Source organism: Athene cunicularia (genome assembly GCF_003259725.1).
Source record: "Athene cunicularia isolate RWA chromosome 2 unlocalized genomic scaffold, athCun1 chr2_part1, whole genome shotgun sequence".
Taxonomy (NCBI): domain Eukaryota; kingdom Metazoa; phylum Chordata; class Aves; order Strigiformes; family Strigidae; genus Athene; species Athene cunicularia.
This window is the reverse complement of record NW_020799095.1, coordinates 149,698,737-149,716,192: the sequence shown is the minus strand read 5'-3', so window position 1 is coordinate 149,716,192 and position 17,456 is coordinate 149,698,737. Positions and strand designations below refer to the sequence as shown.

Below are 17,456 nucleotides of genomic sequence, written 5' to 3'. Positions count from 1 at the left end.
GTACTTCAAATTCCACTACAAAAACATGATTCCAGTCTGATGAAGGGAGAAAGTTGTCAGAGTTAAGGAGACCTGTTGTCTCCTCCTCCCCACTATTTAGTTTCCTTTGTGCAAGAGGAAACCAAGTAAAAAAAGACCAAAGAGTTTTGAATGTTTTCCTTTCCTACTGTTTATTTTCTAACATGGGTGCATATGAAAAGACCTAACAGCATTCCTAGGTGGAGTAGATCTTGTGACATTGATCATAGACCTGTGAAACTCAAGGATTTTCATTGGTGATGATTAGAAAACCTGTCCCCTGTCAATTTAATAAGATCATTTCTGTGTTTAGGGATAACTTGGTGAGTGGACAGATTAGAGGTACAACAATGGGAATCATCATCAATAGCATACACTTATTTTACATGGAATAGGGTTTTTCGGGTGCCACTTGAAACATCTTTGCTCCCTGGTTTAAGTATAGTGGTTTGATACATCTAATGTTACTGATTTGTTTCATAAAGTGTATTACATTTGGTACAAGGGAAGAAAAACTGTGTCTCAGTATGTTTTTAACCTTGCAAGCCTCCACTGTGGATGAAGGTCTAGGGTTCTTTGTTTGGTACTTGAAGTTATATTTCCAAAGAAGTATGTAGAAACTTGAAAAACAAAAGTAGAGATTATATCTCTGGTTTCTCCTGCTTAGAAATACCTGTGGTTATGGGCTATAAGCATCCAAAACTTACACTCCCTGTAAGAAGTTCACTGCTGAGTTTAATTTGCAGTTTTACATGTCCTTGTTTTAAGGAAAAATGTGTCATATTTTTTATAAAAGCAGGATCAAAAGAACAGGCAAGTAGCAGTTACTTGCAGTTACTTTTTTACATGCACATTTAATTGGATGGTTGTTTCTAAAAGTAATGGGATTTTTGTATTGTTCTCCTATCCTGCTAAAGAAGAATGTGATGGGTTGCTGTTAAACTTTGTTCTTTTAACAAATGTGGTTCTTTTTTTACTTTGTTAAACTGGGACAATGTTGAATGTGCAGGTACTCTCTAGTAGAGATTTAGCACTGATGTATTACCATGTCCTGACATTTATTTTAGAAACTCTTGTTGGAGTACAAGCCTACATTCCATTGGAATGACTGCTGTTCGACCAAGCCGAATAATTTAAGATTAAAATAGCCTATAAGGTTTTTATGCTTTAGTTTTAGAATTACAAACTGAGGAGACTAGTGCTGGGTTTGGCCTTTGGCCTGTTTCCAGGGAGCTCTGTAAGAATATTCAGAGGTGAATGTCTTTTGAGACAGCTCTGCAATTAGAAGGAAAGGAAAAAAAAGGTTTTTCAGGACTACTCCCTGCTTAGCAGAGGTTTTGGGATGGTAGCTGAAGAATCCAGTATTGAAAGGAAGTCATACTTGGTCTGAAATCTCCAGAAGAGCCAATTAAAGCTATTTCTGCTGGTAAAGCAGAGTACTTTGTGGAATGTACTAATACCAAGGGAAAGTAAAGGTGGAATTTTCTTTCCCGATTTGTGATTTCTAACATCATCTATTTCTAACACGGTCAAGTTTGCCTTTGTCAATGGAAAGGATGTGTTTGACAGTCAAAAGAAGTGAGCAAAGGCCCCCTTTCCCTTGGGAAAAAAAAAAATCTTTTATGACTTCCCAAGTGTAGAGTGGAAACAGTGCTTTAGCTCTATACCTTATAGACAAATCCCTGACCATGAGGGGAAACACTTTTCATTAAAAAAATTCGTTGTTAAGCTCAGCTGAACAGAACTTTGCTATCTGTAAGGGTCTCTGAAGTGGCTATGCTACAGATACGATTTCCTTGCTATTTGACTTGAAATATCTTTAACCGAGACAACAATGTGGCTATACATAGGCTTTGCTTTGAGAACTTCTGGCTGTGGACCTCAGCTCATTCTGGATGGATTTAGTTCCTCAAAGATAGCTGTTTCCTCTGAGGGCTCAGTCTGTATTCTGCAATGGATTCAAGGGCAGCTTTTCAATTCGTGGAAATTCTTTCTTGGATTTCAAAGGACTGGTATGCTCTCTTTACCCTGTTTTCCTTGGTATCATATTAAATGCTTAATTTCCAAAAGAGGGGGGGAAAAAAAAGGCTTTTATGAATGTGCAAACAGTGGTCCCCAACTGAGAATGCATATATAGATAACCATGCATTTGCCAGAGAAAGAGAGGTTGTTTATCTTCCCTATTTATCTTGGTATGGCTTGTGTTGTCTATGTGCATATTCACAAAGAGGGATTTCCAGGCTTTGGGGTTGGAGGGGATGCAGGGCAAGCTCTGCCCTGTTCACAGCCTCAGGTGTGGCACGAAAGTAGTTGGGTGTTGCTGAGATGGAATTTCTTTGGTCTCGAGTGCTCCCTGTGTCCTGGTTTTAGCAGAAAGTAGACACTTCCACAGCATCTTCTTCAGCAGTTACAAGTAAATCACCTTTCTGTTTTCAGAAGATGTGGTTGAAACAGAATTGTAACTGTATTTGCTAGAGAAATGAGTGCACTGCGTTAGCAGACTGAGGGGGTAGGGAAGGGTCGGGCTTTTTAGAAAACACACGTTAGAAACCTTGTGTGAGCGCTTATAGGTGGCTTTTGGCAAAGTGCAGTTCTGCTCCATGATCTCCATTCCCAGCCCAGAGGTGCCCAGTTTGCATCCCTTACAGCTTCTTTTAAACTTCTAGCTCTTGAAGCTTATCCTTGATTCTTGAATTGTTTGTGAGTAGTAAAGATGGCATTATTTATGTGGAAATAACAAAGAGAAATCTCAAACCACAGTATTGCCAGACATGCATTGTATCTTGATTCTCTTACAGGTTTCTTTTCTTCCAATTTTGTAAGGCTGTCTAAAACATAAATTAGATAGAGATAGCATTAAAGTTTTTAGCTGTCATCTTTTTCTTTGTTTCTGGAGTTAGAGAGAAGCATGGTTAGAAGTCTTTGACTCAGTACAGTGCTCAGGGTGCTCTTAACCTGTTCAACATTCAGATGTCTTTTTTGCCCTTTTCTGTGCAGTACCACCCCAAAATGTTGGCTTCTTTAATGTTGAAAGAATAAGAATTCAAAAAGTTGAATTAAAAAGAACATCCTTAGCTAAGGATAAGGATATGTCTGACTTAAAATATTTGAAGCTAAGGGGCATACCTTGGCTGAGTCCCGTCCCTACATCACAGAAAGACCAGAGCAATTTCCTTCCTCACCTGCAGTATTTTATTTTTCACAGGTAGAAGGCATTGGTACAGGTTTGAAAGATTGTATATTCCAGTCAGTTCCCTAATCTGAACTTTTTAGGAGGAGAAAGACTGAAGCACATTCAGCCAAGACAGCAAGAGCAGTTTCATAAACTGCATTAGTGTGTTAGTATTTGCTGCTTGTTTTTTTTCCTGTTTGCCTCTCCCATTTGATCATACCACATTACTGTACTTTTACACAGTAACACAGGAGACCTGAGTATTTGATTAGAGATCCAGTTTGCAGTGGAGGAATGGAAAGAGCCTCTAGTGCAAAGGTCTACAAATCAAATAATACCCTAGTTAGACAAGCGTTTTTTCTGGCAGCCACGCCAGCTTCCTTCTTGCTGTTTGTTTTCTCAGGCTACCACCTTAGTTGTGCTGGCACAGGCGTTGTGACTGTTTGGCAAACACAATCCGTGTTAAAATGAATGATTGTTTTAAATCCAGATCATTTCTGCAATCTTGTTAGCTGCATCATCTTGCAGACTGACACAATTGGGAACACTGGGGGTAGAAAGGAAATGCCTGTTTATGCTGGCACTGCAGTGTTAACTGCACCACCAGGGAATAGGATGTTAAAGCCTTAATTATGAGCATCCCTCATCATCCACTGTAGCATTCCTGGTTTCCAAACACTTCTCAAGAAGGATATTGCCTATCTTGAAAAAGGAGAAGAGGCTCGTCAGTCTAACCTAAGTCACTGAGCAGACTAACTCCTACACACAGTTCTACCTATTCACCTTCACCTCTGTCCTCCAGATCTCTTCCCCCTTTTCAAAGCTATGGCTAGTCCAGACAGAGCTGGTCTGTGCGATACTGATGGTGGTTGACTACCAGGTAGCCAGAAGTTGAACACGCTGCCTTCCAGCTGCTGAATGGGCTACAGATAGGCTTTATATTGCTGCTTGGTTCTTCCTAAGCCAAGCAGAGAGCTTGAAGAGTTGTAGAGAAATGGGTGTGTGGTAGGGCTGTTGTAATGTATCTAGTGCTGTCTGTAAATGTGTTATATAGGAAACTTTTTTTAAATCTCTACTGGGTTTCTATTGTAAAATAGATTCTTTGGATAATATAGTACAGGGGTAGCAGGTTGGTCACACAGAGTTCTGTGGGAAGAGCCAGTGAACACTTAACAGGACTCAAAACCATGCCAGTTAGGTATTTTTGATGTTGTAGAAGTCTGCTGTATACAGTGATGGTTACATATCTAAATCTAATTTCCATACCTATACAGTAATATACGTGCTTCGAGGCAGTAGAACTTTTTGATGTATAGAAGCAGGCTGGAGTGCACTGATTTCTAACACCAATTAGATACATGTAGAAATGTATAAAATATTTCCTGATCTAGTAAAAGAGCTAGAAAATGGGTAACGTTTACCTTTTTTCCCCTTTTCTCTGCTGCATGCCTACATGCATTGTACCAGGTGACAAGGCGTAGTTGTATTGTCAGTTAATACGTGCATTTGTTCTGAGAACTTGAAAAAGTACCAAGAACTCAAAACTACGGTCCTGCAAATGAAAGCAGTATAAAAAAGAAGGTATATGGTACTATGATAATCAGACTAGTTATAGCAGAGAAAAATGCCCTTGGTCTTTAGGATGCCTGGTTTACTTGCACAGAACGCTCTTGATATCCTTGGATGAGACACACATGCAAAATAACATTTTTAAAACAATATAAATAGCCCTTTGGCATTTTTTCTGTAAACACCTGGATCTGTTGTCTCCACATCAACAGCACATCCTTTGTTACTGTTTAACCATACAAGTACTGGACCCAAGGAGGCTCTTAGACTCTGTGAGTGCAACTGAGGACAGGGGATAGTAAGTTCTGGATGTTAAGCTTCCGGAAAACTAAGCTTATTGGCAACATTTAAAATACTGTTACATTTATTTGGAAAGTGTGCAGTAGGATCAGAAAAGTGCTGATTCAACCAAGGAGACTGGAAAGCCTGGGCTGTACCAGCTCTGCTCTGTCAGTACTGTCAGCGTGTGCTTGGAGTTCCCTGTGGAGTTACGTGTGGGTGTGGAGAGGTGCTTTGCATGTCAGATCCGTGTATGGCTAAAGTGTGAAAGACACTGAAGCACTTATGTGGATGTGTTGCTTGAGTTGCTGGTGTCTCTAGGCTTGCATGGTGTCAAAATCCTAGGCACCAGAATAACGTGTTTTCAGACTATAGTTGCAATATATACTTACTGCTAGGCTTCAGTGACAGAGTTCTTGTTCAGCTGGATCAGTTCCCCGGTCTAGTTTATCACGTTATGTGCAAATGTGTTGCTGGATCAGTTCAAGAGAGAGAAAGTAGCACAATAAGGAGAAAAAGAGTGATGTGGGCTTTTTTTGAATGTCAGGCATAGTGTCATCAGAGGACAACCAGCATTTTGGTGTTGTGAGAGCACTCAAGAGTTTTCCTTTATGGAAATTGTAGATTAATTTCCATCAGAGCTTTGTAATTTACTTTCATCCAGTTTTTCATTCCTGCTCCCCATATAAATCTCATCAGGAGTTACAATACTTGGTATATAAATAGCATTTGACATATTTGAAGTGCTTCACAAACATTAACACCGTGTCCCTATGTCAGAGGTGTTGCTTAAAGACTTTTTCTAGTGCAAGACACTTTCTCCTTCCTACTAAAAAGGGAAATTAGGTTTGTAGTCACACTGGGAGTATATTATTCCAACTTCAATTTATTCATAGTAGTACATCAGCTTTGTTAATTTACAAGCAAGCAATTCATTTGCACTCATTTACTGAAGCACAAGGTATTATTGATACATACTGGGAGACCCTGGGGTATCCTGCGCCTTTCGGCCTTTCTCTGCTCTGCCTTGACTTTTCAACAGCCTCCTAAATATACTGTACTGTAAATTCTATTTTTATTACATTCTCCTAATTTAGGACAAATATTAATCTATTTTTCAAATTAGCTGTTGAATATCTGTGGGTTCTTCTGACAAATGAGTAAAAATTAGTGCAATCCAGTTTTCCAGCTACTGAAAAAGCTTTTTTCTTTTTTTTTTTTCTTTTCTTTTCTTTCCTCTGGGTTAAAGAGTGGGAAAGGTGGCCCGTTATTGATAGGAATTTCCTCTAAGGGCTTCCCATTCTCTTTTGCTCAGCTGTACTAGCCTATTTTATGTTCAGGATGTAAATGCTAGCTCTGGAAACATAATTAAAGTTAATGTGATTATAGTAAACACCATTCAACTGGCCTGTGATTGTGTGACTTCCTTAGAGTTGTAGGTATTTATGAGAATGACAATAGACACATGAGAACTCCTCATAGAAGTGTATGTTCATGTAGGTATCAAGGGAAATCTCATTCGTTAAGCTCTCCTGTGAAAATTTCTAGGTGTGATTAATTTGAGGTCATAAGTTTGTGTTCCCTGTTGGTGTTCTGTACCTGTTTTTTTTTTTTTTTTTTTGGAGCTTCATGAGCTAAAAAGCTTGTTGTGGTAGAGTCTGGAGAGATTTAAGATTTCTTTGGCTGTGCTTCCAGTTAAAAGTTTGTCATGACATATCTCAGTGGGATGTCATGGTCGCTATTGTGTAGTGGTTAAGTAGTTCAGTTGTTTGTCTGGAAACTCCTGATTAAGCATTCTGATCACTACCACAAAGAGCATCAGGCTGGCAAGGCTCCTCACATTTCAACCATGAAAGACAGAAGTTATCACCCTTCCTGGAGTGATGGCAGTGGCTTTGTTTGACACTCCAAGTGGTCTGTGGAGGCCTCCAGAACCTGAGGAGACTCTATGTGTTGATTCATACATCACCAGAGGTAAATACACTGACCTGATTATGACTGTGGTGCCAGTTCAAGTCTTGGAGATTAATCTCATACTGTTTGGAAATAGCAGCCAGATAAAACAAACCCTGTCCTCTACATGGGAACTTGCTATACTGTTTACATGCTGTACTTCCCCGGGTCTGCGTTCATATTGCTGAATGAACCACACTGTTGTGGTGCTGGTTTACGCCGATTGAAGGTGTGGCTCTTAAATGTTTAAAATTCAACTTCTCGGGTTTATAATAAAAAAGTAAGTAGGCAAATAGATGTTCTACTTCAGAGGGTTCCCCTACAGACCAGCCATTTTGAGTGTCTTAATCACCATATTTCCTTATTTTTCCATTTTTTGATTCTGGCTATGATTTGTTTGCATCTGGAATGAGCTCTGTGGCATTCCTAAACAAAAAAGAAAAGCCACTTAACATGTTTGTTTTGCACAAAGCATGATGTCTTCCTTTCTGTTCATACAGAAGTTTTTAGAATGTATTTTCAAACACTTGCACTTGACCTCTTTTGCATCAGTTGCTATGGCATTAATGTGTACATTGAAGTTGACTTTTTCTTGAGTTGCAGTATGTACTAATTGTTGCTAAATTATTTTCTTGGGATGATAACAAACTACCTGGCCAGAAAGGATGGGGTATCCTTCTTCCATAATTTTGGAAATACATTTCCTTGTCTATTATTTACTTTTGGTTCTGTGATAGGTTTAGAATTGATTGATGATATAAAAAGGATAGAGGTTTAAAGATCTCACTTGCTTTTGGTGGGAATTAAGACATCTGATTTATTCAGTCCTTTTGAAATCCCAATCGGAAAATTGGGGGAGGTTCCAAGATGTCTTGCTTGATAATTTCCGGAGTAAATACTAATGGTTTTAGGTGAGCCTTATGCATCAGTATTCTTGGTGGGTCATGGTCATAGAAAGTTTTGCCTTTTTTTTTTTTTTAATTTCCAAAGCTATTTCTTCGTGGGCATAACTATTGTTTGAGAACATTTTTCACTATCGACTGACAGCATCACAGATGGGGGAAGAGGTAGATTTCCAAAAACAAACACTGCAAGTTATGTATTCTATACAGAATGCAGAAAAAGATGAAAACGAATTAATTTCTTCTGTTTGCATGCATATAGAAAATCTGGCGGCATTTGTTTGGAGAAGGGCACGCCTGCCAAAATGTTAGGCTTTACTAACTAAGCAGAGATTGTCCTTTGGGTGAGCAAGAGGTTAAATTGTGCGTGAGAGTACTTGGTGGTTGTTAAGTGTTTCCCGGGATACAGGGAACTGTTCTCCTTTGCGGTATTTGATACAAAAACCCTTAAATAGAGGTAAGAAACAAACTTAACCAATTTTTGTGTCTGTGGTCAATTTAATTCAGATTTAAAACTGTTCACTGACCTGATAATAGGTCTTTGGAACTTGCTGCGGAAGGTTGCAGAAAGTTAACTGCTTTAAGAGGAGACAGGATGAGTAATTGAAGAGTTTCATTGAAGGCTGATGAATGACAAAAACAATGCTTGGCTCAGGAAATCCACTTGGATAAAAATAGTCAGAGGCTGGGAGAGCACTTAGGGGGGAGTGTAATATGTGCTTGCCTGGTGTCACCTCTTTGCCTGGTGTCGCCTCTTCCCCCGACATCCATCTGTGGCCACTGGTTCTACCAGTGTACCTGCAGGAAGGTTACTTCCATGTGCATCAGATGTTTGTCCCAGTGACTTGGCTGTCAGGACTCAGCTGTTGCTGGTTAGTCTGCATGGTGCTGTGCAAGCTGGTAGGGCCACTCTGAAAACTTGGATTTGCCAGTGTGCTTTGAAGTCTCCGTCATGCATGACACAGTCCTCCACAGCATCCTGTGTTCTTTGCTGTTTGTTGTGAAGGATCTTCAAGTTTGGACTTGTCATCCACTTAGCAGTGGAGGTCTGATTTCTGGGCGTGGAAGAAGACAAGGGTGTTGGGAGGCACTGCTTGTACTGAAGTGAATGATTCTTCTGAGGATGCTCATACCGCTGTTGTTGGAGACAGGGTGCCGGGCTTGATGGAACCTCTTCTGACTCAGACTCCATGAACTTAGTAAACATGGCTTGTGCTTCCTTCTTGTAGGCTTTTTTTTTTTTTTTTTACATTTCACTATGCACTGTGTTGCTTCTGCAAGATTATGTAAAGGTTGCAGTTTGATGTGTGAGCTGATCTAACAGCTATCACCTCACCAAACGCGTGATTCCACTCCTACATGTGCCATCTTCCCCCTCTATTCAGATTTAGTGCTGCTTTAATTCTCTTTTTGCAGTTACTTTTCTGCTTGCTTATTTTGCAGAATCAGGGTCTTAAACATTGGGATTTAAAACAATATATTGTGGGAAACAGTGTCATCCTGGAAAAAAACAAACAACTTTTACCTAACTGACTCCAGTAGGCTCCTTCAGTACTTACCACTGGCTACGTGTTGATGTTTCCTGAAATTGTGAGCAGGAATTGGCAGCTTGCGCACCTGTGTATGTACATAGGTGCGTGTTTATGTATAGACACACACTCTCACATCAGCATTTTCAGTAGGAAATTTTCAGACCATTACAGGTTCAGAAGCAAAGGACTATGAACTCCTGAAAGAAGTGTCTGGGAGCTGTGATAGCCTGTGCTCCCGCAGAGCGCTAAACTTTGTACTGGTGGGGATCTGCTGCCTTGCAGAGAGACAAGCCTGACCTTCTACCGAGTTGTGAGGCAGCAACTCTGATCTCCTGCTGACTTTCTAATCTGGATAAGAGCGCAGGACAGCCTGGCACACTGCACCTGGAGGGTTGCTAATCCACCATGTACTAACAAATTTGAATTTTAGCTACCACATGTTAGACCTTTCTAACTTCTAACTCAGAAGGGAAACGGCAGTCTGTTACAGTTTTATTTTTTTGAAAGGTTCCTTTCTTGGGTGAGAGATCCTCAAACTCTGAAAGTTACCTAGAACAAATAAGAGGACATTTGGTTGAGAATCTTCCCAAATATTGTCTCTTGCATCATTTTATAAGGGATCTGTGCTGAATCTTGGGAGGAAATTGAGAGGGAGGAAGAGGGGGGAGGAAACCAAGGGACTGTGACGTGGCCTACCAAATCCTGGCTGTTGGGGCACTGAATAGGATGAAAGTCTAAGATGATTTTACAGCTGTAGATGAAGAGTGACTTTTCAAGGCTGGTGGTGGCTTTTTTGAACAAATGCATCTTATTTTCATTAACAAATCTACTTTTTATATTTAGGCTCATGTTATTCTGTTTTATGTAGAGGCAATAGTGGCTTAATTCATAGAATCACAGAATGGTTTGGATTGGAAGGGACCTTAAAGATCATCTAGTTCCAACCCCCCTGCCATGGGGGAGGGATCCTGATAAGATGCACAGAAACATACTTACTAATGTTTTGTGAAGCCATGCTGGTAAAAGTTCAGAAATTGTAAATGGTTGTCTGAAATAGTAGCTTAGATGTTTAGTATTTTAATAAAGGTGATCCTTGATTTATTGCTTAGTATTTTGTATAGGGTACTACATGGTAATGTTTTAAATTCTAAAAAAAAAAATTATATATATATATATATTGCATTTTACGGCTTGTAAGGAGTGTATGTTTCTCTGTTTTAGGGCATAATTCAGAAGATTGTGGACTCTCACAAAGTGAAAAATGTGGCCTGCTATGGGTTACGGCTCAGTCATCTGCAGTCTGAGGAGGTTCACTGGCTACACCTGGACATGGGGGTGTCCAATGTGAGAGAGAAATTTGAACTAGCCCACCCTCCAGAAGAATGGAAGTAAGAGTATAAATCTGTTCAGTGTTGAAATTGAGTCATATAACTCTTTTGCCTTGTCTTAAAAAACTACTCTATAATTTGCTTTACTAAAGAAGAACCTCTTGTGAAATAGAGGTGGTGGAACAGGGTCAAAAAAAACAAACCTAAACTTTTCACAAAGAGCTGTAAGCCGTGTTTTGTTTCCTTTAAGGGCTTTTTGTTGTTATAAGGGGTTTCCTGCAAACTGAAGAGAGCAGATAACTGTAGCCTGGGATTTAGAGGAGGCATAAAATAGGAATAGAAATCTCCTAGTCCTTTGTCCTGAAAGTCTGCAAAACTTTTGATATATCTAGTGAACCAGCCTCATCTCAGGTTTTGTCATCCTTAAAAGTTCTAGGACAGGAATGTTATTCCTAATTGCAGTATAAACACACCACTGCAGTTTTAAAAGGATAAATCTTATTATATAAATTAAAAAATATCATTAAGTACTGGTTGTTTTTATATAGCAACTAAGCAGGAGAAATGTGATTTGAAAAGAGTGAAATGCAGTGATTAGTTCAGATGATCCATCTGCTGTTGTGAAACTTCTCCGTTGTAAAACTATTTATTGGGTAATGAATTGAGGCCCAGAGCAATGAGTGACATCTGCCTTTCTTCTGACTGGGATCTTCTCCAGTTATACCAGGAACAATGAGCAATAGAAAAGGTAACTGCAGAATTTTGGTTTTCATAGCTTAGGTACATATGCTGAGGTATTTCCATGATACGAGTTAGCTGGTTAAAAGAAGTGGTATGACCTGTGCTCTGTCGAAGGTTGAGTTTTCTTTGGCTTTCTGGCAGAGTAAGCTGATGGTGCGTGCTCAGGAGAGGATGTGGACTGGAGAGAAAGGAGAGAAAGATTGTCCACTTTTCTGGTAGAAAGATCAGAGGAAACTAAAATCTATTTCTAGAAAGTCATGATAGTCTACTAGAGAAGATGGGAAGCTCAAAGTTTTAAAATACTATTAAACCAAGTCTAGTAGTAAACTCATGTGGGAACACCAAAAAGTAGATTGCTGTGGTTACTAGTTCATTGCAGGGGTTTTGTGCATGTTTTTCTGTGGTTTATGTCCATATCCACAATTTGTGCAGAAGTTGCTAGTTATTTTAAAGGCGACACATACCTTCTGTAAAATTTTTGTAAACAGTCTATACTTAATTTCTTGCAAAGGGAGTTACTCTATACTAGCACGTCACAGTTGCCAATCTTCAGATTATAAATTCTCATTAGAGGCCCGATTTTTAACAAATGCAGCAAATTAAAACCAATTAGGAATGTTGAAAACCTAGGTTTCAGAAATGTTGCATGTTCTATTCTGTGCATGTTATATTTTATTGTTTCTGGGATGTGCATCAATATTTTCTTGTGAGGTATGGAAGGGAAATTTTTCATTGATAATACTGTGAAATCACAGCTTAGGAAGTAGGGGGTTCCTGAATCCTTTCCATGAGAAGAGTGCTGCATGTAAGGTGTGAATAATTTATGCCATGGAAATTTATTACATAGCATACAAGTGTCAGTTCCGTTTCTATAAGGCTGTGCAGCTTGCATTGTACACATTGCAGAACAAAGTTAATTAGTTTTAAAAGCAAAGTTAGATATTGTTTTGAAGTTCGTGGAAAGGAATCACATGTAATACTCACAAGAGGGCTATGATAAGATGTAAATTATTCAATACCTTTCCAGAGTGTCGTTTAATGTTTTTATCGAATACATGCAGCCTGACATACCTTTTAAACCCATGGAGATTTGCTGTGCATAATCATAATGCTGCTGTCATATTTGTGATACCATAACACAGACTGTTTAAGATCATATGACAGTACTTGTAAAAATATTTAGATTAGTAAAGGAAGAGAAGCCTTGGAATGGTTCTTAAATTAAAAGCTTCCTATAATGTTAATAAACCAGTAACTGCCTCTTAGGGAATTTTAAAATTTATTTATTTTCTTAATCACTGAAATTAAAAGGGCTGTATATTCACAGTGTTCAGAAATGAAGTCTCAGATGTTCTGGTCTAATCCAGATACTAAAAGTTGCACTGATTGTCAGTAGGTTGTACACAAAAGTTACCAGAACAGAATCCATCTCCTATATACTCAGCTTTTATTTGAGGCTGTACTGTTTATAATCCTGCAGAAGATGGGCTAATCAAGGGGCAAAATGGGGAGATGACTCTGCTTCACATGACATAGCTGTAGGAAGAGTAAATAATAGTGGATTTTAAGACAGGGTCACCCAAACTTCTGTTACTTCAAATTTTCTTCCCTCTTCCTGTGGCAAACAGTTCAGTTTCAAGAAGCACGCACACAGTTTAGCTTTGCCAAACTGCCAGTGGATCACAGAATCACAGAATCATTCAGGGTGGAAAAGCCCCTTGGGATCATCGAGTCCAACCCTCAGCCTGACTCTACAAAGTTCTCCCCTACCCCACATCCCCCAACATCTCATCTGAACGACCCTTAAACACCTCCAGGGATGGGGACGCTACCCCCTCCCTGGGCAGCCTGTTCCACTGTCTGAACACTCTCTGTGAAAAATTCTTTCCTAATGTCCAGTCTGAACCTCCCCTGTTGGAGTTTAAAGCTGTTCCCCCTTGTTCTGTCATTAAGCACCTGTGAGAAGAGACCAGCACCAGCCTCTCTGCAATGTCCTTCCAGGTAGTTGTAGAGTGATGAGGTCCCCCCTCAGAGTACAGAGGGCTATCACCTCCCTGCTTCTGCTGGCCACACTATTCTAACCCAAGCCAGGATGCTGTTGGCTTTCTTGGCCACCTGGGCACGCTGCTGGCTCCTGTTCAGCTGCTTGTCAGTGAGAACCCCCAGATCCTTCTCTCCCAGACAGCTCCAGCCACACCTCCCCAAGCCTGTAGCCATGCAGGGGGTTGTTGTGGCCCACGTGCAGGACCTGGCACTTGGCCTTGTTGAAGCTCACCCTGTTAACGTTGTCCCACTGATCCAACCTATCCAAGCCCCTCTGTAGAGCCTCCCTATCCTCATGCAGATCGACACTCCTGCTTAACTTGCTGTCACCTGCAAACTTACTGATGACACTCTATGTCCTTATCAAGATCATCAATAAAGATATTGAACACAAATGGTCCCAACACTGAGCCCTGAGGAACACCACTTGTGACCGGCCACCAGCTGGATTTATCTCCATTGACCACCCCTCTCTGGGACCTTCCAGCCAGTGCTTGACGCAGCAGACCGTTCGCTCATCCAGCACCCAGTTTTTCTATGAGAATCCTATGAGTAACTGTGTCAAATGCTTTTTGAAAATCCAGGTAGATAATATCAACAGCTTTCCCCACATCCAATAGTTGGGTCCTCTTGTCATAGAAGGAGATCAGGTTTGTCAGGCAGGACCTGCCTTTCATAAACCCATGCTGACTGGGCCTCATCCCCTGGTTGTCCATTATATGACTTTTAATGAGACTTGAGATGACCTGCTCCATGACCTTCCCTGGCACCAAGGTCAGAATAACCTCAATTACATCACAAATCACAAACAGGAATTTATTGCTTACTGCAAGTCTTCTTTTCCCATCCTCACGTTTGCTTTTATATAGTACTTTGACCTTCATCTTGCTATAAAAAGATTTGTATTTTGCACAAGACAGAAACTACCTTGGGATAGGTTTTTTTGTTTGCTTTAAGTAAAAATCAGTAGAGACCTAATACTTCATTTTTTCCTACAAAGAAGAAAAATTGGCACATGGTCAAATAGAAACCTTTTATTGACTGTGCCTGCATCTTCACTGTACATGTACTTTAGAATGTTCGTGCTAGATGACTGTATCAAACCAAATACCCTCTTCCCATTTTATTTATTCTCTGGCCATGATGGTCCATCCAGCATCAGAAAATTCCGAATGTGTCTAAATCATGGTGCCAGAAATGGTCAGTTATAACTGTGGGAACTGCTGGCTTATTTATCTGTAGTAGTTTGTTCAGGAAGTAAGTTTTCTGGAGTCTGCTGTGGTTTATGTCACATTGGGTAATACCATCTTATTTCTTTGAGTTACACAAGATTTAGCACTACAGAAGCATTGTATAATATGAGTGTAATTCCATGTAATTGCTTTAGAATAACTAGTCTTCCAAATGCAGTCTGAGAGGTTTATTTTCTGAATTACTGAATTCCAGTAACACTGCTGCTGTTAGGTTTGTCTTATAATAGCATAAATTGTTAATTGTTCCTTAAGCATTTGCTGGTATGAAGGCCTGTATACCTGTGCATGCGAGATGATTCCAGATGACAAATGAAATACAAACAAACAAAATCCCAGGGGTTTTTTAGGGGAAGGCAGTAAAGACTGGAGTGGATTTGTTTGCTCCAGGTTTCCTCGGTGTTTATGCTAGCAAGGCATGTGTTAAGCTTGTTTTTTAACAAAAAAAATACTCTTTACTTGTAGTATTATTATTATCGTTGTTGTTACTGTTATTACTGCTATTATTATTACTAATACTCATCCTTCATCAAGCTGATTCAGTTCATTAAGTTCACACAAGGCTTCTCCTCTGTCTGCCCTTTTTGTTCCCATCTTCTCCTTTTTGGTTACTTCTCTGCTGATGTGAACCTGCTGGAAGTAACCTATGCAGTTGGGACTGCTGAGATTATTTCTTTCAGTGCCACAACATATTAAGAGTTGAATCATACTTTCTTTTTTGGCTCCACCAGCTGCCCAGGTAGTGCTCATTACTCAAAGGGAAGCTCCTAGAGCTGCTCAGGAGTGTATGTGATGCTGTGGACAGGTCACTTCACCATACTTCTTAACTCTGTTGATACCCACATTTGCGCAGGTCTGAGTAGAAGCTCATAGTGTGTGTCACAGTGCTTCTCTACCCCAGTATGGGTGCAGAGCAGTAAGTAGAATAGTAGTCTTCCAGTAATAGTTTTATCAAATGTAGTTGAGGTGATCATCAGCTGGGAGACTTGCTCAGAAAGCACACCTGATTGGTGAGAAAGGGACTTGTCATCTTCATCAGTTGGCTGCATTTCAAAGACAGTACATTTAGAGGATATTGAAAATCAAGCCCATCCTTGAGATGGCCTTTAGTAGTGAGCTTCTTCATTCCCAGAGGCGTAGTCAGAGATTAGGTTATAAATAGGTAATGAAGGTCACTCTCGGTGAATGTTCTAGCCAAGCTGTTTTCTTAGGAGATCCTGTTGCAAAAACCAGTACTTCTCATGGATCCTCAGTTAAGAAGACAAGTCCCTGTAAGGGAGAAAGATTACTTCTCCTGTATTTCTTTTCATCCTAGAGAGCAGAAGTGTTCTGCACCCTAGAATCATAGAATCATTTAGGTTGGAAAAGACCTTTAAGATCACTGAGTGTAACCATAAACCTAACACTGCCAAGTCCACCACTAAACCATGTCTCTAAGAGCCACATCTACACGTCTTCTAAACAACTCCAGTGATGATGCCTCAGCTGCTTCCCTGGGCAGCCTATTCAAGGTCTTGACAACCCTTTCAATGAAGAAATTTTTCCTAATATCTAATAGAAACCTCACTGAGTGCAACTTGAGGCCATTTCCTCTTGTCCAATCACTCAATACTTGGGAGAAGGGAGTGACACCCACCTCACTACAGCCTCCTTTCAGGTGGTTGTAGAGAGTGGTAAGGTCTCCTCTCACCTTCCTTTTCCCCAGGCTAAACACCCCCAGTTGCCTTAACCGCTCCTCACAGAACTTGTGCTCTAGACCCTGCACCAACTTCATTGCTCTTCTTTGGATGTGCTCCAGCACCTCGATGTCGGTCTTGTAGCAAGAGGCCCAAAACCAAACACACTATTGGAGTATCCTGGTCTAGATAAGGGTGACTGATGTATGCCATTAAAGGTCTGAGATAATTTTCACATGCATTTCTTCAGACCTGAATGGTCTCTGGTTTTTGGTTTGTAGGATGACTGAAAAATAGGAAAAGAGGTGGTGTGGAGTGACTACCAGTATTTAGGCAGTATTTGTTTAGTACATTGTGACACCAAATAATTTCTATAGTGTGCAAATTCAACCCCATCTTCAGTATCTTATTATTAAATTAAGATGTTTGAAACACATGCACTGAATTGTAACACTTCGTTTCCAGGATTTAGAAGGTCCCCTTGGTCAAGCAGTTGATACCTGTGGTGGGTTGAACTTGGGTACCTGCCAGACACCCACCCAGCCCCTCTCTTTCTCTCTTTCTCCTCAACAGGACAGAAGGAGAAAATGAGACAACTTGTACGTCAAGACTAAAGACAGATCACTTATCAAGTATGGTCACAGGCAAAACAGGCTCAAATTCAGGAAAATTAAACTTACTGACAATTAAAATAGATACAGGTAGTGAGAAAAAAAAAGGCAAACATTAAAAAACCCACCTTCCCCCCATCCCTTTCCCCATTCCCAGCTTCCCCCCTTCCCTGCCGACTCCTCTCCCCTGCCGAGGGCGCAGGGGCTGGGGCTGGGGGTGGCGGTGGGTCCCTGGCAGCCCTCTGGGCCGCTCCTCCCTCCTGCCCCGTGTCCCTGCTCCAGCGCGGGCCCTTCCCCGGGCTGCAGTCCTGCAGGGACAACCTGCTCCCGCCGGGGCTCTCCACGGCCGCAGCTCCTGCAGGAAATATCCCCAACACCTTGA

The 17,456-nt window shown here is 40.6% G+C and overlaps 1 protein-coding gene across 1 annotated transcript in view; it reads left to right on the top strand.

The window, feature by feature from the left end:
• PTK2 (protein tyrosine kinase 2) overlaps positions 1-17,456 on the top strand; it is a 206,922-nt gene that overhangs the window by 79,682 nt on the left and 109,784 nt on the right. Inside the window, exon 4 of the mRNA XM_026842588.1 lies at positions 10,647-10,813. Coding sequence (XP_026698389.1) covers positions 10,647-10,813 — 167 coding nt within the window. The remainder of the gene's footprint in view (positions 1-10,646; positions 10,814-17,456) is intronic.